General features: G+C 37.0%; 1 protein-coding gene across 2 annotated transcripts in view; it reads right to left on the minus strand.

Moving 5' to 3' along the window:
- Positions 1 to 23583, minus strand: part of DENND1B (DENN domain containing 1B) — a 151048-nt gene that overhangs the window by 55163 nt on the left and 72302 nt on the right. Inside the window, exons 7-11 of one of the 2 annotated variants that reach the window (XM_077182083.1) lie at positions 22624 to 22704; positions 19979 to 20038; positions 18146 to 18199; positions 15018 to 15128; positions 1803 to 1903 (exon numbers count right to left, since the gene is read on the minus strand). In XM_077182083.1, the coding sequence (XP_077038198.1) occupies positions 1803 to 1903; positions 15018 to 15128; positions 18146 to 18199; positions 19979 to 20038; positions 22624 to 22704 (407 nt within the window). The remainder of the gene's footprint in view (positions 1 to 1802; positions 1904 to 15017; positions 15129 to 18145; positions 18200 to 19978; positions 20039 to 22623; positions 22705 to 23583) is intronic. The other variant, XM_054638328.2, reaches the window with a different exon arrangement.

Here is a 23583-nt window from a genome sequence, read left to right on the forward strand (position 1 = left end):
AAAGAGAAACGTAAATGCACAAAAATCTGAGTCAAAAGGTCTGAATTACTGTGATAAATTCATCAGTTGTGCATTTCTTTTCATGAACTTTATGTTTCCTTTTGAACATCTCTAAAACAGGGGAACTTTTTACTCCATCCTATTGCACTACTGTGAAAAAGAATAAGGCATATAAACGAATTTTACAAGTTTAAGAAACTCCATGCTCCTTTTTAATGAGTAAAAAAAATTCTCAGGTCATACCACAGTGACCTAGAATCCCAACTATTGTCATCATCACATGGAGCTGTGTACAGCATCTAATATTGTTATTTCTGCAAACATATGTGAGCTTAGAAGGGGAAATAAAAAAAAAATCTCATATTCAGGATGCACTCTAGAGGGTACAGCTTGCATAAAGGTGTTGATCTGCCTTCTGAGAACAGCATTTTTGGAATATATGAAAAATCACAAAGGTTCTGGCAGTAAGCTCAAGTAAAACTAAAACACACTCAAGTTCTACCCCATCCTGGTATATTTTATCAAAGGCAGGAGGGGAAACAATTAGGACAGAGTTTCTTCAAAAGAAGACTATCATTAAACATAAAAGGCTTAGCTGTACTTGTAAGTAAAAGGAGGAGTTGGAGAAAAACATTTGTTTTCTTTTTTAAAAAAACAAATAATATACACATGAATTGTAAGAACTACCACAGAAAAAATATATACCATGGACAAATATTGTGAACTTCAGGAAAAACTATCAAAGACACTTAAGGAAAAATAGTGAGGATTTGTTTGAAAACAAAAGTTCATTAGACTAGATGGAGTTCAGTAGAACAGCAATACATTCGTAGGTTTGAGGGGGGAAAAACCGAAACCAAAACCAACAACATAAAGCTCAGCAAACACATAAGCATAATTTACTTCTATGAAGAAAACACAGACCTAGCTCTGCTTAGTTAAGTATCTGGCTGGGTCTCAGGTTTTATATATAATAATAATTCCTAATCTCTAGAATGGCTTGAAATGGTTCATTTTCCATAACAGACCCAGAGAGTCTAGGTAAAGTGAAAATCTCTAGGGATGGATATTCCTGCTTAAAGGGAAAATGGAAACTCTCATTTGTTATCTCTGCCACTATTCTGAATAAAAGCAAGAAATTGTGAAACACAGGCATGTGGAAACATCATCCCCTAGGAAGGATCAGAAGCAAATCAAAAAGTAATTCTTGTTCAACTTTAAAAGATGCCAAAACCACAAAATCAGTCACGTGAACAGAAACTCATCAGGAAAAGCAGAATTCTTATAATAAAAATTTTGGAGTCCCAAAAGGAGTTTTTAAGCTCTTTTGGGAAGGGGCTGGCTAGAATCCTGAGCCTGGCTGAGTTAAAATACAAATCCTAAATCACTGATGAATACTAACATCTGATTCTGGAAAAAATGATCAGGGTTTTTTGAATGCTTCTAGAAGTATAATGTATTTCAACTTAAAATAAAAGCCAAATAAAAGAAAACTGTAACATGTTTGCATTCAAATTATTGAATGAATTATCTTACCAATAAAACAGAAACAGTTCTTACAAACATGATTCTAAATGCTGCACTAATAGCAATCAGTAATTCAAGATACCAATCCAAATACTACATTAAGGCATGCTGGAATACCCCTAGTCAAGTCATCATTTAAGCATTGGCCTAAGTGCTTTCATAAACTGGATCCTGTATGTTCAGCCACACTAAAGAGTCAGTGTTTTCATCAGTTACTCAGAATTCTAAGAGAGGTGAGAATCTCAGAAATGGGGATAACAGGTTAGCTGTCTTACCAGCAGTAGTCCAGAAGATGTGGAGGAAGCACTGGGATGTAAATATGTTGCCAATACATTGGATACAACAATGCAGCTGACGCATGAACACAAGCAGTTAACTAAAAATAAAAATATACACACAGAATTGGAAACAAAAAAAAACATGAATAAAAAGAAAATATAAAATCTTAAATTAACTTTAGACATGCAAAAATCTTAACCTCCCCAAACCACCTCTTATATAATTTTGTAAATTACTCTGAATTGCAAAAACACATCCACAAAGAACTCTGATGTATGTAAACAAGCACAACATCTGCAAGAAGGCAGGCTAACAAGTCAGCCCTCCCTGCTCAGCTATTCCCTTAGAAAAAGGGAAATAATCATGAATTGCTTGATGCAGTCGTGGTCAAACATGAGCATTGCCATGAACACACAGGACTGAAGTGCACCCCAGTTTCACCAGGCTCCACTGAGTGGGAAAGACTCAGGAGAGTTTTCTGGTCCCCATTCCTGTTATTTTTAACTGGAATTGATCTGAAGCTGCATGAAACCACAGAACAGCACTAAACTCAGAAGCAGGATTAACTCCTGTTTGTGTCACTATCTTGATTTCCAAACTACCTTATTAAAAAAATCTGAAGTGAATATTCCCTGTAACAGAAAAGCATCTTAATTACAATTTTCCAAAATTCCCTTCCCAAAGCAGAGACTTCCAAGCCTGACACAAGGATCATGGAAAATGAACTCCTTGACCAAGAAAGGAGGTGCTACAAACTGCTTACCACTCCAAATAGACATCTCTGGTTTTCTAGAACAAACAAAAAAACACCACAACCACCACGTTACCCCCAAAACAAAGAAACAAAGAAGAGTGGAATTCATTAGAAATGGGGCCAAGTTCATTCCACAAGTGAAGAAAATAATCTTGCAATATGTAAAGAATTCCAATTTGATCTATCTTTGCTGTAAGGGAGTCTCTCAAATTTCATTATTTTAATATGCAGGCACAGAATTACAACAGAATGAGAAAAAATCCAGACTGTTCACAACATGGTAGCCCATATCCATCCCATGTAGCACTACAAACCTCATAGAAAAAGGGGAAAAACATTTTAAGAGAATGACCCAGGGAGAAGCTACCAAGCTAATGGAAAAGAAGAGGCTGTCTAATGTTTTATATCGCAACAAAATTACTACCCAAGTTTAACTTGATAATAGCACTGTTTATTAAACATGAACTTTCACAGTAACAAAACAAAGAGCAAAAAATAAAATGTAAATCCTGCTCATACAGCAAGTGCTAAAACATTATGGATTTTATAGGGAAAAAAACAACCCTCTTTGTGGAACAGATCAGCAGTTAAAGTGTTCACATCCTGGCCGTCTTGGACATTTAGATTTGTAAATAAAAAATTACACTACAATTTTGTACACGTATTTTTACACTAAAAATGAAAAAAGCAGTTATAAGACCATTGCAACAGAAATCACAGACAATTACAATTTGTGCAGCCTAGTTTGCTCAGCCCTCAGATTAATATAACACGATTAAATATGGAAAAGAAGAGGGCCTGAAAGCTCCTGAGGGATATCATTAGGGCAAATTGCCAAAGAATGAAACATGAGCCAGTCAGGAGAGTCTGGAAGCTGCAGTGGTACCAAGGGACTTGAATGTTCGACAGTTGGAGCTTCAGTAATGTGTGAACTGCAGGTTAAGGTATCAGGAGACTCTGCTCACTGACACACAGAATGTCACTATTGACCAGCGAGCTGCCCCAGCCTGACAGCTACACAGCAGAAAGCCAAGGATATCATAATTCCCTATTTAAACTCTTCCTTGCACATTAACATCTCCTTTCTTAGCTTTACACCACACTTCTGCAATTACTCTCATTTTGGACTTATAATAATGGGTATTTTATTAATTATTGGGTTGTTACTATGAATTGATTTGGGGAAGAAATAAATGAGTACCTTCTCCCTCTTCTACACAGTGGGATTTATGAGGTTTATTTCCATATTATCTCTCTGTGTAGTTGAACTAACACTACTGTTAGCACAGTCCAGTTCAGCATTGTTTTTTGCTCTTTCACTCAGAATAGATATGGTATTATTATTATGTCCACATACTTTTGTACACAGTGTATAAATTTCAAAACACAACAACCTATAGAAAAAATCAGCATTTCTTGTATTTCAATCAGAGGCTGCAATAAAGCTGAGCTTACAGTTATTCAGGATATCCCCTGATGTATACAGTTGCCTCCTCCTCCTCTTAATAGGCATTCTTAAATTATGAATTAAGATGACTATACTATTTGCATGAAGAAATTTCCCTATCTTATGCATGTCTGTTATATTTTAATTCTCACTTTAACAGAGGAACTATGGAATTCCTTAAAAACATCTGAAGTTTTATTAACTTGTTTTATAATCTGTATTTTAGTGTGGCATTCCCATTAGCATCTATTTACCATTTATAATTTTTTAATCTACTATTTTTTTTTATTTCTAGCAGGAAAGGCAAAGATTTGATAACTTATGTGTGAAGCTTTTGTTGTGCTGTTGATCACTTTTCTATTTAATAACATCTTTTTTATACATTTCCCTCTATGCTGTTGCAGTATGTTTCCAAACATTTTAGCATGCCATGAATATGTTTTATAGTTTCCTGTTTACAGCCTGTAACACAAGTTGCTATGGGATTGTGCTGCTCTTCAAACCGTGCCACATTTTATTATTCTGCCAATGTTGCCTTTAAGCAAATACTGATAAGATAATTATGGATTTCATATTAAAATTTGCATACTTGGTGTAAAAAAATCTCTTTTTTGCTATTTTTGCTGTTTCAACGGTGACTGCATTTCTCAAATGCATTAATTATTTAAATAACCTTCCCCTTTAACTGACACATCCACTCCACAAATCAGAATGGGAACTGCTGTGAGCCCTGAACAATGCTGCACTTAAGGAACCAGGCAGTTCAGGAGATCAGAAAACCAGGTACCAGGGAGAACTCCACCATTTACATCAGAGCTCCACAAAGGTGACACCAGATTTGGGGGCATCCAACAGTGTCCATGCACAGGAGCAGAGCCTGGCAGGCACCTGCCAAAGGCTACAGGGCACATCCTCAAACAGAGCACCCAGCACAGGCTCCCAAGCAAAGAAATGAAATCTGCTTCTTGACCAAGTGGGAATGTCTTCTGCAGAAAGCAATTCCTTACACTTTTTAGGCACAAATCTCTCTGGAGTCTGTCAATTGGCTGCTACCTATTCCAAAAGGAATTATCAAGAACTACCTTGAAAAGATATGTCATGGACCATAAAAATCAAATGAGTACACATTCTCCTAAGTTATCTTGAAGTTGTCTTCAGTAGATATTCTCCCAAACCATCTTGAAGTTGTCCTCAAGACTGTGTCCAACCCTACCTTCCATTGACAACTGGATATAAACACCAGCTGTGAACTGTGATTCCTTTTACAGGTAGGTTTTACATTAAAAGCAAAAGCCTCTGTCCAATAAAATTTGCTGCAAGTTTATGTATGCACACAGATATATCATTGCACAACTCTGCAGTTTGATGAAAAACCCAAATTATAACAGACAAGTGCTGAAGAACCTACTTTCTGCAAATCTCATAGTTTATTTCCTGGTTTGAGGCAATAAATGATGTCAAGACATCCTCCTGTAGTTCATTTCACTACAGAAGATCTACTAGAGCTGTGTTTTTATCCATTAAAAAATGGATAAGACAGTTTTTAAGTAAAGTTTTTTCAGCTGAAACTCATTTGCCAACACTCAACAGAACTTCTAATACTTTTGCTTCCATCAATTTTGATATTTAGACTGTTTTTCTCCATTTCAAAGAATGTCTTCAAGTTAAACAACTTTTATTTTCAGGAATAAATCTAATTATCTTTTCAAAATTGGTTTTAATAATGTGGTTTTAAATTACATGAACAGCATGAGTCAAATTATTTGAATTAGTTAAAAGCAAAATTTTAATGTTCAACCTTTTAACAAATAAACACATCTAATTTGAATTCTCTAACATTTACACTGGGCATAAGAAGCTTTATGTCTTTTTCCATCAGTAATAGGCATATTAATAGTACTGAGTCCAACTGAAAGTTTCTAGTCTGTTTCTGATCTCTCCTGATAAGATGCTGCAGCCAGAATCAACATGTGAGCTTTCATATACTGCAAAGAAAGTAATTGGTGTTTTCTCCAGAGTACTCCAGTGATTCTCGTAAAATAATTTTTATCTTTGGCCCTGTAAAAAAAATTCTGAAATTACATGCCCAGTGAAAATACAGTCTCTCCAAATAGCAGGAGACCACATACAGAGTTTGTTAAAATTCTGTATTTTTGTATAATTGTAAAAATTAATGAATTGCAAAATTCATTATTGGTTGAAAGAAAATTGATTACTAACAAATCTCAACAAGACTGAAACAATGCTCAAATTCTATAGAATGATGAACTCCTTTCTGCCTTATGGCAATAAGCAGAGAGTTGAGAAGGCTGTTGTTCAAAATCTATGCAGTAATGAACATGAACAGCCAGGAGAAGTTTTAGTTCGAGTTGATCAAAGCAGGCCTACCTGCTCCTGGGAACACAAAGAGTGCAGCTCCTCCCCTCCCTTCCCTCGTGTGGATGCAGTAATTCTGATGTCTGTATCTACTACCTCAATGCTCACTTCTACCAATGAATCTTTCTGCTCTGTATTTCAAAGAGACTGGTCCCTTTTTCTGTTCATGTCTCTTCCTTTTCCTCATTTCAGGTCTTGCTAAAACACTGCAACATGTCTGGAGCCACACTACTTCAGCTGAAACATTTTCTGCAGACTCACAAATAATACTTATCTGATACCTATTATTCACACAATTTCTATGAGTAACATAAAAATACCTGTATGCTGCACAAAAGGTTACTGGCAATTTCTTTCTATCGATATAAATTACTTTCTTCAAAGCCTTTTTTATAATCAAAGGTAAAAAGAGAGGAAGAGCATAGGTGGCAAGATTCGCACACATTGCAATGCACAAACAAGAAAGACAGAAACTGATTAGCAGAATCTTGTCAGAAAGCCAAAAACAGCAACAGAAGTTAAACAAATGCTAAAGTAAAATTAACCTGTGATTCTATAGAACCTTTCAAAATCTACTGCAAGCAACTAAAGAACTACTGTGATAAAAGCATTTCCTGAAAAATCGTCAAACACTGTCAATCTCTGTCAACACCATGTCCAGAAATGGGTACTGGTGTGCTCTCTCCCTCCTCCCTCACAGTCCCAATGGGCCAAAGAACTGCTTCCCTCCCACTGCCTTGACCACACATATGTTGAAAGATGCCCAAGATTCTGTTTAGTTTCGTTATCTCATCTACTCATTAATACCTATAGCAACAAACCCTAGGGGATGGGTCACTGTTTTACCACAATTACAGCAGTCACCATCAGGCTGGACCAACCCTTGTGGCTCCTTCCCCAATATCCCAGTTCACAAGAATTACTGAGAAACACTGTTTCTGCTTCCTGAAAGGGGAACAGTTGCATAGGTGAAAGGAAGCCTCTCTTCTACATTATTGCAACTCCTAAATTAAACCAACTTTATCTTAGAGGGGCAAACACATCTAAATCCTGTTTGATTGAGAATGAGATCAGGCCCCAAACCTGTAACAGGTGCTTGACATTTGTGGAGACCAACCTTTCCATCCACTTCTTGAATGGGTGGCAGGGCAGGGGAAGACTGCTGGGGAGGGAAAGTGGGAAGGGAGATCTTGCTTTTGCCAGTTTACAAGAGAGCATAAATCTATTCCCAGCTCTAAAGATTAAACAGTCAGACTAAATGATAAACCTAGCTGATTCTGCCAGCACTGGTGAGATATCAGTGAGGAAGAAAAATTTAGCAACAAAACAGAACAGAATATATTGTCCAAGCCATGATATGCAAAGCCACTTCCATGCAATTCTTTAATTTAGCTCCTGGCCAATCATTTTCCATCTGCCATCCCCATAATCTTTAGGAAGAAAAAGAGGGAGGACCTTAAATGAGCCATAATGCATTTTCCTCCTGTTGGCAAGATGAAAATCCAGCTTTCCTCTCTCACAGAAGGGAAAGAGAAAGGGAAATATATTTCCATTCACAGATGAATATTTTAACTTTTTCCCTTCTAAAAATTAAAGATGTAAAAGAAAACACTTATATAAAAAACTTATTTTCTCCCTGAATTGCTGTTGGGGTTTTTTTGGGATTATTCACTTCCTTTTATCATTCTTTCTGGGGGAAGGAAAAGGAAGAGATGAGTGTTATTCATGATTTTGACAGCACTTCATATACAATCAATTTCATTCTTTTCTTGCAGTTCTTGATTCACAAAGCAGCATTATGGCATCATTCTTGTGCATTAGCTTGGAAGAGAAAAGAGAAGGCTGCAGACAGGGCTTGTTCCTTGCCCATGGCTCCAGGAGTGACACGCTGCCCAAGAGCGGAAGCTGAGCAGAAAATAGAACTGAAGTGGTAGTAGACAGGTGAGTGCTCTACAAGGAATACCACTGACATACTGTGCCTACACCAGGGACCCACAGGCACTTACAAAGATAATCAGAGGTATCTATATAACAAAGTAGGTGTGGGTACAGACAAAAAACCCATGTAACTTCATTCAGTTTCTCACTGTTTTCATACCACAAAGGTTTTTTCTATTTTTCATAGGTTGAAAATGAAACTCTTGGAAGTAAATCACCAGTATTTATCCCTAAGACACCAGAGACTGGGTTAATAGCATGTCTCTTTTGATCCTATAATAAACTATGCTTCTTTATATCATCTGCTCAAAAACTGCAGTTTCCTCACATTTCTTCATTTCACCTCTGTATTTTCTTGATTTGTTTACTCTTATTTTGACATTCATTTATTGCCTAACTTCTGTATCTGTTCCTCACTCACAAAACCACAGAACACCACAAATATATACATCTTTGTGTCCCTTTCCTGGCCTTGATGCCTCCTTTATGACCCATCTCCATGGAGGAAGAGCTACCCTGCCATAAAATGAGGGGATTCTGCAAATGTTTCTCACCTCTGAAAGGAGAGCATCCAGGAAAATCATTTTTATTAACATTTCTTCCTCCAAAGGAAATCCATGGCACTTTCTTCTGCCATCCACTAATTAAGAAGCAGCAGGGACAAACTTCCTTGTGAATGTCTTACTTAAGACAATTTACTGTAGTAAAAGTAGAGACAACCACCAATGATGCTATAGCTCATCTTATCACTGGTGAAATGAGGGAAATAAGAGTGATAAAGCAGTAGCAAGTATGAAAAGGGGAAATATTGCCATACCAGCACACCAGACCAAGGGCTGGTATTACACACTCACCCTTCAGCAATTCCTCCTCATTGCTTTTGTTTCACACAACCACCAAATGACTTCAGTGGTACTTTCCGTAGGGGGGGAGACAGTTCTGCTCAACAGAATAAGGACTATTTCCCCTTCAGCTCCTCTTCAGCCCAACCACAAAGGACTCAGTTCCTAAAGGCTTCTCTGAGTCTCACAGCAGTGCCCACATTGGCTCTACACAGCATTTAGTTCCCTCAGTTTCTACTGAATTGCCAAAAGTCACAGGAAAATTAAATTCTGGAGCTAATTTGTAGATCTGTCTGTCTACATGCCTTTTCTTTTTACAGCATGGATTTTTGAGGCTTGGGATTTCAATTTTTTTTTTTTTTACAACACCCACTAATGGAGTTCTTCATGTTTTACATAGATGGCAGGTAATAGCAATTTCCAACTATTTACTGGCTTTTTCCCTCCAGCTCTCATTAAACAATTTTTTTAATCACATCTTTCAATATCTTTTCACAAATTCCTTAAGCAATTATTTCTCCTGTGGTAATGAGAAAACTATTCAAAACTTCAAGACAGCTCAGTTTCCAAAACTGAGACAGCTTTCCAGATCTGGCTGTGAATTCTAACCCCACTTTATTCCTAATGACATCCCGTAGCTTCACTGCTGGAAATGTGCTCCCTGCAGGTCTCCCAATGGGAACTTAACTGCACCTACAACAGTTTACCCCCCTGCCCAGTTATCTTAGACTGCCTACACATGAGCTACAAAAAAAAAATTAAATGCCACTTGTCATTTAGTTCCATACCAAATGGCCTATCTGAGGTTATATTCCAAAATTAATTCTAATTATGCTTCTGGGAGCACAGTGAGTATCAGCAGAATATCCATTCTGCCTTGCAAGTTAATGATAAATTTCCATCCATTTCTTGACTTCTAAGAACTAAATTTAGCCCTTGAACACTTCCAGGTCACATGAATTTGAGATATGAATTAAATTTTAAATTTGTAATACTTTTTCCAATACTTTTTTTTAAAATTGTAATACTTTTTCCAATTGTGGACAGTGTGACAAGAGCTGAACACGACTAATGAGAAAAGAGAATAAAGCCAAGAGTCCAATTCACTACGGTTGCCCCAGATGAAATGCCCCCAATTCATCTGGGGCAACTGTAGAAAGCTGTCTTCCCATGGAAGCGACAGTAAAAGTGATTCCACAAATGTATCTGTGCAAATTTATATGCATGTGTGTAAATTCAGTGCTCCTACACCACCAAAACAAATAAATCTGTATCTTTTGTTGATATTTATGTCTGGTTTTGTAGGGCTACCAAAGAAAGCCAGAGGCAGCGCCAAGCAGAACTTGTAAGCACCGTGCTCTGAGACACGCCAGGCTTGTATTTCCCAAAACAAATACTGGTCAAAGCAGAGATAACATTTAGACATTTGCTTTAAAGTGTAGCATCCCTTCCACCTGCCAGTGCTGGCTGCAGAAGATCCAATCTAGTTAGCATATTCCTGACAGGCTGCTGAGAAAGCTCCTGTCAGACACTGGCCAGCCGGGTGCTGAGACGGAGCGCACAGCCCCAGCTGACTAGTTAGGGAGAGACTGCAGAGGTACAATTACAGAGGCATATGACAAGCTTTCATGCTTGAGTGACTTGAGAACCGATGACATGGCTTTAAACAGCAATCCTTCCTACCTCCGGTCACAAAACAGCAATAAGTCAACTGATGCACTGTTGTAAAATCATGATTTATTCCTTTGCTTTGAATACATGAGAGTGTGGTATGATGTTCTGGTAGACTACCACAGCAGGTGCACTTGGGGCCAAAACATCTAGGGCCTGCCTCCAGCATGCATAAAATCAATGCTGTAGCTCAGCCTTCCTAGAAAAGCCAATCCCAGCACTTTAATAATTTATAGAAAGACCGAATTAAAAAATTATTTGTACTGAAACTCATACAGCTCCATGCAACTAATAAGAATACATGCAGATGCAGTGACATGTGAGGAAACAGTGCTGTGAAAGAACATACAGCCTGATGTTTAGGAAAGGTCTTCCTTTTGCTGCTAAAGTGAAATAACTAACAGCCACCTCTGTGAGTAGATCAATCCCTTTGTTTCATTCATCCTTTCGCTTAATCCAAAGCCACATAATTTGTTTCTCTTTCATAGTTTACTGTTCAAAAGCCAGAAATGGTAATTTTTGCTACAAACAGATCTTACAGAGCATAATCCTCAAGCAAGCTGAATCCACCTCGTTCTAACACTAAGCCTGAAGCAAGCTGTGAGGTTGGTGCTAATCACATTATTAAAGTGGTTGGAAAGTCTAGCTAATAAAAGAATCAACAGTTAGGGCAAATAATGACCCAGAAGCTACAACAGAATGGAGTGGTGGGAAGTTTCCACTTGTATCTTGGTTGTAATTGGAAGGACTAGCAGACAAATATCTACACCAAACAAATTTTTAAAAGGGATAAACCCACAGAAAATCAATTTAAGGGGAGATGCACAGAAAACACAACTGCAATATTCTGAAGATGTACATAAAACAAAACCTGCTTGGCTGAAACAAAATATAAGCTGAAACACCCTAAAGATGGTTTTTTTTTTTCCGTTTTTAGGGTTTCTTTTAATTAAAAAAACTCTACTCAGCAACTTAAAATAGGCAACCTTATTTTCTTCTGTTATTTCCTCTACAGTAAACCTTTTTAAATATAGCATCGTGTTTTGCCCCCTTTTTTCCGTACTAGGACTGATCCTTTCCTTGAATAAAATGGCAGTATGAAATTAACAGGGCAGAAATGGTAGACAAAGAATTCCTGAACATAAGTAAGTGCACTATTCCATTCCTGGCCCCACAAGAAGGGTGAGGAGAAAGTGAGCAAGGCCTTGAATTATGCCTTTTGTTATCAGTCACTGCCCTGAGATAGTGAACCGAAACAGAGCTGATAACTTGAAGGTGACATCACAACCCAGTCTCCATGAACTGACATAAACACTTGATATTCAGTTAAACCCAAAGATAAGACACAACTCCCTTAACAGAAAGTTGTGTTTGACTGCACTTTTTTTGAACAAATAATCTTGTCTAGTATCAAGCTGTAATTTAGGAATATCAAAATAGGAACTTTGTACCAGTCTGCTGTGTTTTGTATGCAACAGCAAAACAGCACAAGACTTGCGCAAAGGATGATGCCCAAATACACTCCATTTGCTTACTGTACTACATCAAGCAATCCCCATGTTAAAGAAGAAATATCTTTTGCCAAAAACACATTTAATCATTCTTGGCAATTCAATTAAATTCTTACAGGCAATACTGGAAAGTGTTTCATTAACTTTTTAAGCTATATTGCTCTGCAAAGAAGCAAGCCATGCATCACCCCTATTCTGTTTAAGAAAGAGATGAGCAGGCAGCACTGCTGTGAACCAAAGCTCTTAAGAAGCCAGATATATTTTTCTACTTCTTTTTTTATCAGAACTCACTAGTGCAAGTGAAAATTAACCAATCCTGTATCAAAAGTGGATCCAACATGATGTGGCAGTAATTTTGTTCAGCTATGAGTTAAGTAATGCCAGTAGACTGAAAAAGCAATCAGAGAAAAAGTGAAGCTGATGTGCTCCCTCATTTTGGATTGGACTTGCAAGCTACAATTTACATTCACAGCTTGGGGACACTCTCCAGGACATCCAAACACCACTACAAATGTCTGGAAAGTGACATAAATTATTTTCAAGTGAAGACACCAGCAAGATGGCTTTTAATTCATTAAAAGGTTAGGAATAAACAGCCAAAGGTAAACAAAGGTAAACAAAATTCTCACCACCAGAATATTCTATCTGTTGTTCTGTAATGACTTCCAAAGAGAAATCTGATCCTTTAAATAAGGTGGTCTAGATCAGCACAGTCTAATTCTGGTACTTCCTCTCCTCTTGTCACATCACAGCACTAGAGACCAGCTGAGATGTTCAGCCTAACAAAAACAAGTCCTAAGCAGATCCAAATGTAGGCTGAGTACAATTCTAAATCGTGCCAAGCAGACGGACACGTGCTCACCTGCAGAATGAATTTTCCACGAGCTCAGAGCTGCCATCAGGATTCCTATCTCCTCTCTACTGGAGCAGTAAAATAGGGCTGACTGGGGCATCATTGGAGCTGAGCTTTTTTAATGGTTATTTCTTCTTTTCTTTTCCCCTTTTTTTTTTTCCCCTTTAAATACAGCAAGCTCTGTTTCAGACTAGCAAAGTGAAAAAAAATTCTGATTCCACAGTTTTGCTACATCATGTGAGCTTCCTTAAAAGGGCTTTCCCTTCAAAATCTATTTGCCCATTCAGGTCTTATTACTATGTTGTAATGTACAATTCTTTCCCTATCCATTTCAGGAAGGGGAGGGGAGCATGGAGAGGAGGAAAAAAAAAACCCTGTAATCAAATATGGAAATTTCCTAAGAAAAAGCAACATCTTTGATGGTTAAAAAGTCTATAACAGACTAGTAATGTGAAGATTGTGTAAATTAATTTAGTATTTATTTCACTGTTTTTCAGGTGTTCATGTGGCTTCTGCTTATAGAACCCCATGTTTGCTTCACTCCAGTTCTCAGGACTGACTTGGCTCCATGGCCTGCAGAGCACTGGTAAAAGGCTGCCCTTGTGCCCTGCTGTAACTGCAGCGCTGCCTTTGTGCACTGCCCGAACTGCAGCGCTGCTCACAGGCCCAACACCATGCTGTTTAAAAAAATAATAAGGCAATTAAATAATTGCTACTGCATCTAGAATTGTAAAACCTGTCAGCCTTTTACGGCAATTCTGAACCTTCTCTATCTTCAATTTACTTTTGACTCAAAATAAATGGAAAGGATTTTTATCCATTATATATAATCAAAGAATTCTCACTCCTTACAGCACCTTCAAGTCTTTGAAAACAATATTTTTTAGTACTATATCCAACCTTGTACCCATGTGTTCATTTATTTGGTAGTGCAATGAGCAGTGCTCAGAAATACAGAATTGATTTTCCATCACAGAGAGCATATTACACAATATGTTCTAGGCAGCATTCTTCAAAAAAATTTAGGTAATTGTGCTTAATAGGCTAAAGATTCTACATAAGAATTATACTCTGTAATTAAAACTTGGTTATAAAGTGAGTGTCTCGTACTGATGCAAAATTGACTTGGGAGCATTTTCAAAATACAGGGGATTTTAAAAATCTGTAAGATTCTGTGAAGAGTAAAATAAAATGGCATCTGAATATTTAGGCATACTTTCCAAACAAAATGCAACATTCTTTTATTAAGCAGCCTAAGCAGGCATAAGGAGGGAAAAGAAACATTTTAATGTGGGCATTAGCTCAAAACCTTTAATTAAAAAACTGCTATTTTGAGTTTTACATTATTGACAGTCTCAAGAGCTGCTCCAAATCAGAGATATTACAGTGTGCACTCCCAAACCACTCTAACAAAGATGAATCTACCTATTACCAGGTTAGGATAGCAGCTATTCTTAGGGACCCTTGATTTCTTTCAAGTAGCTCCAATGGAATAAGCCACAAGTGAATAATAAAGATCTTATAATAGCTCTTAAGAATTCTTTTTAGGTTAGAAGGCACAGAAATGACCTCGGGAGAGTTAAAGAACTCTCATCTCCTGATAAGAAAAATAATTAACCTGACTTAATGTATCTGAGTAGGTCTTACATAAATCAGACTTTTGTACTTCAAGAGCCAGACTAAAACCATATATTAGAAGAGCATGTAGATATTGTCCTATAAGTACACATGGAACATATCTAAAACCACAAAGGCCTGCAGGTCATTTTGTGAAATGTTCAATATATCCTACTTAGAAGGAGAAGTGTGAAGTACTTACAGTGCTTAGTTTGCTGGAGGTAATAATGATTCGTCTCTCATGCAACATACTGGCATAAAGTTGCAGCATGTTGTTCACATCCACAGCAACAAAATATTCAGTGAGGTTTCTCTGTTTGAATAAAAAATGTTAACAATGTAGCAACAGTAATAGCCAAGTGGAACATTTGATGCCTATTACTTGCGAACATTTTTGTCTAATTAATAGGTGGGAAAAAAAACCAACTCCAAACTATTAAAGAAATCCCTTTGCACCAAAATTTGTTTGCTTTAAAAATAATTAATTGGGTTTTAAAGCAAATGAAAAGTTAACTGTGGTGTAAGTCATTAATATTTTTCTCATTTCATTAGGCTTGTGACTTAGATTTGCCCTTTCATATTTTCAAATTCAAAAAAATATGAGATTGGGTATTATATCAATATATGCTTTTAAGATGACCACTACTTCCAGCCCAGGAACAGATCTTCCACCATGGTGGTAACTATTCTGTCACAGCTACAGTAATAAAACTGCTCCTTTGCCAGGATTTCCCAAAGTCAACACATTTTACTCCATTTCAAGTACAGCAAAACAGCTTGTTGAACAATACCAAGCTTTTGCTTGAGCTGCGTGTGCCAGGACATCAAACATCCCACAGAACTGGTGGAAGGTGCTGGGGTCTTCCTGCAGCCATCCTTTTCACCCCTGGTAAGAATCCCACTGTGGGGCTTCATCAGAGGCGAAGTCACCAGCACCTTCCATTAACAGTCCAGACACCAGAAAAGTGGGGGAAAAAGAGAAAAAGGGTGGGGGGATCTCTGTGTTCCAGCTGAATGTAACAATTATTTCTGCAGGGCACAGCACCAGAGACACACAAGTTCTGAATAAGCTAAAAGAGCTACCGGCAAAATTGCCCAGGAAGACAGCAAATTTCTGTAAACACCAGAGAACACATATGAAAATATACTAATACAGCCCTCAATATGCACAATATTTAATTCACAAATTCATTATCATATCTGCAACCAGAGCTGCTATTCATCTCTTCACAGGGACAACACTACTACTGAATGTTCATGTAGGAAGTCTATCAAGGATAGGCCTCAGCAGAAGGACAGACATCCAAAGTGGAATTGTACACTGACATTCTATTCTGCATGTGGCCAACACACAGCAGCAGGGTCACCCAGGGCAAACAGCCCAAACACCCACCCAAAAAACAGCCAGGGCAAGTAGCAAAAGCTTCAGAGTAGGGTGACTTCTTTTTTGAATGTATTGCAACATTAAAGAAAAAATAAAATTGAAAAGACAAAGATCCAGTGGTCAATTCAGTTTGATTCAAATTCATAAACCCACTATTAATTTCAATATGTGGAATATCAGAATTATTCCTGGTCCACACTGCATAGAATTTTGGAAGAGATAAAAAACAGAGATTTAGGGCTACAAACACTCATTTTTAGGAAAAAAAACCTCTGGTCTTTCAAATGTTACTTTTAAGGGGTTGTCAGAGGCTGATGCACCATGAGAATCTCAGTCCAATTTACCTTGGACACTCTCTAACACTGCAGTTGATAATGGTGCGCTGATTCTGTGTTGAAAAAGCTGTGTTAAAAACCAGTTCACAATCTTTTACAGATCAATTTATCTTTGGGAGACAGTCACAGTTATTTCTTTGTTATAGTTGAAAAGTTGCTGCTCCTGAAATACATGAACCTTACAACAAAAGGTAAAAAAATTCATTTTATTGCTAATTTACTGTAATTACCTCATCTCTTCACTCCTTGCATGTTCTAACTCTCCATTAGTACCTTAATATTTTGATTCATACTGAAAGGATTAGACTTTTATTAGTGGAATAAAAAATAATTATAGAAAGGCACCTTATAATTATTTTAATTTCCTCGAACCAGGAAAATAAATCTACACTGGCATCACAGCAAGATCCTTGGTCAGCCACATGCCCAGCTAGATGCTTTCCCATATTTTCTTCAATTTAAGCCCATAACACACCTTCTAGCCTCCAAAACTCTACTTTATTAGAACATCAAGTAATAAGAGATCCCTTAAAAACTGAGGCATTCAAAACATAAGGCGAAACAGATGAAAATATACATTTAAAAACTAAGCCCTGTCCTGCTCAATGAGCCCTAGCAACAAGAGTCCTCTCCTTTATCCCTCCATCCAGCAACTTTCCCTGGTTTCTTGAGCTGTAACATGGTCCATGCCACCTCCTCAGAGTTTTCCACCATTACAGATGTACCCTTAGGCCTCCTCTCTGCTACCAGCACCCTCCTGCTCCTCTCCCCTGGTGTTTCCTGGCTCCCCTGTGTCCTTCCCTGGCACACCCCAATGCCAAGGGGAGCAGCTCCCTGCTGCCCCAACATCATCATCCACCAGGAACCAGCTCTGGGGCACTGCGTGATTTTGGGAGCCCCCACAGCTTAACTTCCAGAAGGAAGTCACTGTTTGAAAGTGTGAAAACACACACCTATACAGCCATGCACAATTCCAGATTTAGAAGCTGGAGGAGGGGAAAAAGGACCTTTCAAAGCTCTTTTATGAGATGCTATCTAGCTAAACACATCACAGAAAATGTGAGCTGAGGTTTCCCATTTCCAATTTACCCACAGCACCATCCAGGATACAAGTCTTCATAAAGAAAATTAAAAAAAACTACAACCAGAAAAAAAAAAAAAAAGCCCCAAACCCCCTGTTCCTGGTGCTTGGTTTGCATTCAAGTGTAGGCAGCTACAGCATGTTTTCAAAAAGCCTGAAACAATGCCTTCTTGCACAAAAAATGACTGCATATCTTGATGGGTGAATTTGCTGCTGAGCAATGCAGTGTTTAAAGGGCAAGTATGCAAATAAAACACAAGGTGCAGAAGTAGAATATATTTTATGGAAGTAATCCTAGTAAATGCAAAGAAGCCAAGTAACTACGAGCAAAGGGTGGATACAGCAGTGGTCAGAAATGCCCTGTTAATGCTTTAAAATGGGTTAATGAATGCAACAGTAAGTACCAACTAAAGGTTGCAATAATAGACATCAATCATTTCTAAAAACAGTCTTAGAAAAAAAAATCTCTTGATAAAAGCAAAGGTTCAGCCTAGCCCAAAATGAGGTTAAATAAGAAATGGAATACTTACACTTTCAGGGATAGTTGGCAATCCAGTTATATCAGGAGTAATGAAATACGAGTGCTAATTGATGGGAAAAAATAATTGATAATTTATGCACACAGGAAAAAAAGATTCTTTTCCTAAGAACCCAGCATTTAGGATTTCCAACCCCATCTGTGTTTAAGCAAATAGCCATTTTTCCAATAACATTCTTACTGCTGCTAGACAAAGAATTAAGCAGATCACGACATGAAATGACAAGCTCTGGTTCTGCACAGCACAAAACCACGGGAACAAAATGCAGTTTTGAAACAAACCTGAAATTAAGCCAGCTTTAAATGTTGTCAGAGCCTGAGAGTAGCATTGATTAAATTAAGCATTGAATTAAAAATTGCAACAAAAAATGCTAAAGGACAAAATGTAAATTTAGAATGGAAAAGAAAAACTACTCACATGAGAAAAATATTTAGAACAGAAATATTATTACTTGATATAAATTCTCTTTCCAAACATCTTTGAACCAAAAAATGTGGTAACAAAAATGCAAGCAAGATCTGAAGCCTGAGATCCTGCAATCATTTATGAAATACATTAACAATTTTATGCATCTTAGTTTGAGGCCATCTAGGATGTAAATATAAAATGGGTTAAACTAAAACCAGATGTAATGTAAATTAACTCTCATTAATCCAATGCTCCTATTAGTTATCAGACATGGATTTAGCTCAGTAATTTTAAGGCATTTTTGCATGTTAATGTAAATTTTGAAACAGAAAAAAAATAACTGCATGCTAAATAAATAATTATTGATTTTAGCTTTTGTTTTCTAGAGAATTTTGTTTTTTCAGACTTTTTGTTTTTACAGTATATTTTTACAATTGTAATTAGCAACACAAAGACATAGCTTTCATAGTTCTCAAGTCAAACTTGAAAAAGATATGCCAAAACTAAGACTATAAGACTTAAATGTGTCTTGCATTCAAGAAAAAATAATACTATTAAGTCTGTGTAGGAGACTTATTAAACCAGCTTGATACATTTAATAGAAAATTTTCCCCACAAATTAGGTCATTTGGCAATAGTTAAAATTTAAGGAAAAAAAATGGCTTAAAAAAGGCATCCCATAAACATCATACCACTTGCACAATAAATATCACAGGTATTGTTTACCATCAACACAGGAAAAAAAAATTTTCTCTGCTCAAGAAGAGGAAAATATTCAGATTAAATTCAGATAGAATGTCTGCATTCTTCAGAAGTATATTGAGAACAGAAAATTATTCCCTATATGTAATAAGGTCACAGAATATTTATCAAAAGATTTCTCAGTAATGAAGTTATTAACTTAGAGAAGTAATTATTTCTAATTAAAAAAGTAATAATATTTCACTCATTAAACAGAAAAGCAAGCCAAATCTATGAGAAGCAAAAGCTATTACTGCAGTCATTAAGAGTCATAAAGCAGCAAAAATACTGTGGTATGGAGTCCTTGCACATCTTTGTGAACTCCCTTAGGAAGATGAATGACCTTGGAAGAGATACTAAATTAATAGTTGTTGTCCTGTATAAACTTTTCTCTAAAAAGGACACTGTAAAATGCAAGTTTTGCTCATCAGCTCAAGGGTTTGATTTTCATAGAATTTTTTACCAAAGGATTATGACACACACACATAGCTCTGAAGCTGGATTTAAACAGAAAAGGTACATTAATATAAGATGGGTCATTTAGGCCAAAGACAGAAGCAGAACTCCCCAAAGGACAGGGATAAATAAGCCTCAAATCAACAGAGATGTCCTATAGCAAGTGATTATTTCTTTAATTATTATAGCTTTTAGATAGTCAGTGCCTTTTAAACTCACCGATACAAGACAAGGCTGTTTTTTCAAAACTTGCTCACTTGCAAAAATCATCTCTTGGTTCTTATGCAAGATGAGAGAAAGATTGAACAGTTGACTTTTGAGTTTTCCAACAAGAAAGGCCAAAGCTGGCTCTACTGCTTGTAATATCCCATGTTTAAAATACTGGCTGAAAGTAAGTTTTATTCCTTTTATTCCTCCCCCATTTGAATTCAGACTTAGCTAGCCTTCCCAATAACGACAACATTTTTAATAAATTAAAACAAACAAAAAAAATGTGAACTAAATTATTTTTAAGCTCAGGTTTCACAGAACACATGACTACCTCATAAATTTCAGCTGCAGACTATTTGTTACTGGGACCAACAGGTGAGAATACAACTTGGCCCCTAAGTAGACAAAGGCATTCTGACCAAAGATTGCTGGGAAACACCACATATCCAGATACTGGATGTTAGTTATGCACGGTTATGCACACACAATCCTAAGGACCACTGCGGTCTGCCACCCAAACCCTGCTGCAGTATCCATGAGCCTTTACCCTGCAGCACATCTGAGTGAAATCCAAACCAGACTGATGCTGGCACAAGGAAAAGCCACCTCAGGATGTCATTTCAACAATTATTTTTTAGACTGTAATTTCTTTTTAAGTCTATGACTACTGATGGTTCCAGTCTAGCTTTTTTTACCATATCTGAGGACCAAGAAAGAAACATCAATACAAAAGACTAGAACAGCAAGTGGCAATAAATATTTCCCTGCTCCCTGCAGCATTACAAAAACAGAGATGCCTTTAGATCCAACAAGCATTGGGATTCCACCTGACCCATTCCTCTTTGCTCTGTCCTATCTGAACCCACAGTATTTGCTCTACTGTCCCTGCAGCCAAGCATTTGGCAAGAGGTTTGCATTTCAATAGCCATTGTTCAGCAAGAAAGATTACAAACTCCTTGATATAACTGTGAACAAGGCATAATCGAGGAAAAACAATTCCAAAGTCAGACAACATTGAAATAAAACCAACAAGTATCGACTTTATGGCAAGCAATCTGTCATTTCAGCGTAGCCAGCTGTATTCACCAAGACAGCCATGTCCACATTCCCCACAACATTCATTTTGAGGTAAGCAATTTATGGACAAGATGAACTTTGTGAGAAATACAAGGGAAAATATATTTAAAACTTCTTTGTGTCCTTCCTCTTTAAAACAGGAGTTTTAAAGGATATTTTATAAAGCATTTTGGAGTTGCCAAATTATAATTGGTTGTAATACTACCTTTAATGATAGCAAAATATTATTTGAGATAAAGAAGTATTTTTGGCAAAGGTGGTAGGAACTGAAACGTCACACTGACAACAGAAAGAAAAAACATATCAACAGGAACAATTCCAACTGCAGCCTCAAATCCAGTTCATTGTTTTGGTGAAAAACAACACACAAGACTGGAATGACTTCCAAATAGTCAATTAGCACTGTACATGGTGGGAAAATATTAGGTCTCTATAGCCTAGTGAAAATACAAGGAATCTGAAATATGAAAAATTAAAATAAAATAAAGGTAGTATTATGTTAAGCAGTTAGGATCAGTAACTGCTGGAACAGAAGTGGTAGACTCCATTTTTCCTGCCTTCATAACAAGGCCAGATGCTTCTCTAGAATCTGTGCTTACTTCAGTTGAAGTATGGGGCTTATTTCTAAGATACATGAGCTAAAAGTCACAAGAAACCACACAAATAAGGTCAAGATAAATAACCTAATGATATTTCAGTGTGTGTGGAAGTGAAGCCTTTACAAAATCTCTATTTCCTGTGTCCTGCAATGTGTGATGGCTCAACCAAGACCCAGCTGTTTGCACACTGTGGCAAGTGCAGTAACGGTACAGATGCTCTGAACATGCAGCACAAGTTCTGCACTGGATTTGTATTTCATGCAAGCTCTACAAATATGTTTAAACATGCACTCACAAGCTTTTCTGGTTAAAACTTGAGGAACCATAACAATGACATATCCACTTTTTGATGTTTCTGCAGCAACACCATCTTGCCCCACTACCACCATCCCATCCCACATCACAAAAAGTTGGAGCACAAAAGCAAAGGAGGCCTGGACATGTTATTTCACCAAGATGCGCTTCAAGTTCCATTTAACAGGGTGTACTTCTACTGCTCTTCCTACAACATTTTTGTATGATTAAGCAAAACTAGGAAAAAGAGGAAGAAAGATGGGAAAGCAGCCAGCTTTCACAGACTTCTGACCAATCCTGAAACTGTACCTACTCAGACATAAGAGGCAATAAAACTGAGTTAGTGTCTCCTGATGCACAGCAGGAGAAACCAAAATTGTCTACATGAAACAGCTGGAAACACAAAAAAGTAGTTCTAGCACTGTCAGATCCCACTGCAGTTTACTTTCTCATCCATAGAGCAAAATTCAAATTTCTTCTTCTTTATGACTATGACTTTTAGAAAACAACATGAGACAGAGACAGTCTCTACCCTGCACAGAGGGGGAAAAAAAGAGGTTGCCCAAGCCAGTTAATGATGGGAAGCAACACAAATTTACTCTTTCAAAGGGTTGAGGTTTCTTTTTCTTTCAACTTTACCTACTATTTCATAGTCAGTAGGAATAAAACAGAAAAAATACTTACCACACTTAAACTGACTAAAGCATTTGCCTTTGGCACAGGATGGCTGTACAATGATTTCAACAAATCATTTGAGTCATTTTCCTATAGGGAATACATTTTAAAGTTAATTAATTATCATATAAAAACTAATTACTATTTACTACACATCAAACTACATATTGACAAAGAGATATAAATATTTAATAACCAAAACAATTGTAATTCTACTACAGTGAAATACAGACCAAAACCAAGGTCTAATTATAGCATTTGTAAGACTTACATATATTCCACTTCATTGAATCACACAGCTAATACCAAACTTTCCTATTTATCTTTTTACATACAATATCATCATTCGCCATGGTCCATTTACTATAATGCATAATTATTGCTTACTCTATACTTCATATGTTTTTGAAATGTCAGCTTTTCCAGTCTCCAGCATATGGCTAAATATTGATGCTTTTTTTTTTAATTGAAATCTAATACACTAATATAAAGCAGAAAGGTACAGCTTTAATGTTGTCAGGAAAGACAGATGCCAGTAGGTCCTTTGCTGTGGAATCTTGGAATACATCTAATTGCTCATGAATATGCAAACTAAACTATCATGATTCTTCACCAAATGCTGCAAGTAATTCTGTCTTGCTACTTGAGATGTCAGAATTACGAGAGGTAGTTTTTAGTTAATCTGCAGGGTGAAACAGTACATCGTATTTCATACAGTTCTGAACAAAAGTGTCTGCAGCTGATAATCAGATAGTTCCAGAGAGCTACAGTTTACAATCAATACATCATGCAGCTCTCCAGTGATGTGACACTGCTCACACTTCACACAGGACCTGTTTATGCTGAGGCTGACACATTATAAAGGTATATTTTCAGCAGCTTTTCTAGAATAATGTGGGATTCAAGTGACTGTGGAAGCTGTATGTTCAAAGTCTTTGAATTTCAGTAACAGGAATAAAACTTGCTTCT

This window comes from Agelaius phoeniceus, chromosome 8 (assembly GCF_051311805.1).
Source record: "Agelaius phoeniceus isolate bAgePho1 chromosome 8, bAgePho1.hap1, whole genome shotgun sequence".
NCBI lineage: Eukaryota > Metazoa > Chordata > Aves > Passeriformes > Icteridae > Agelaius > Agelaius phoeniceus.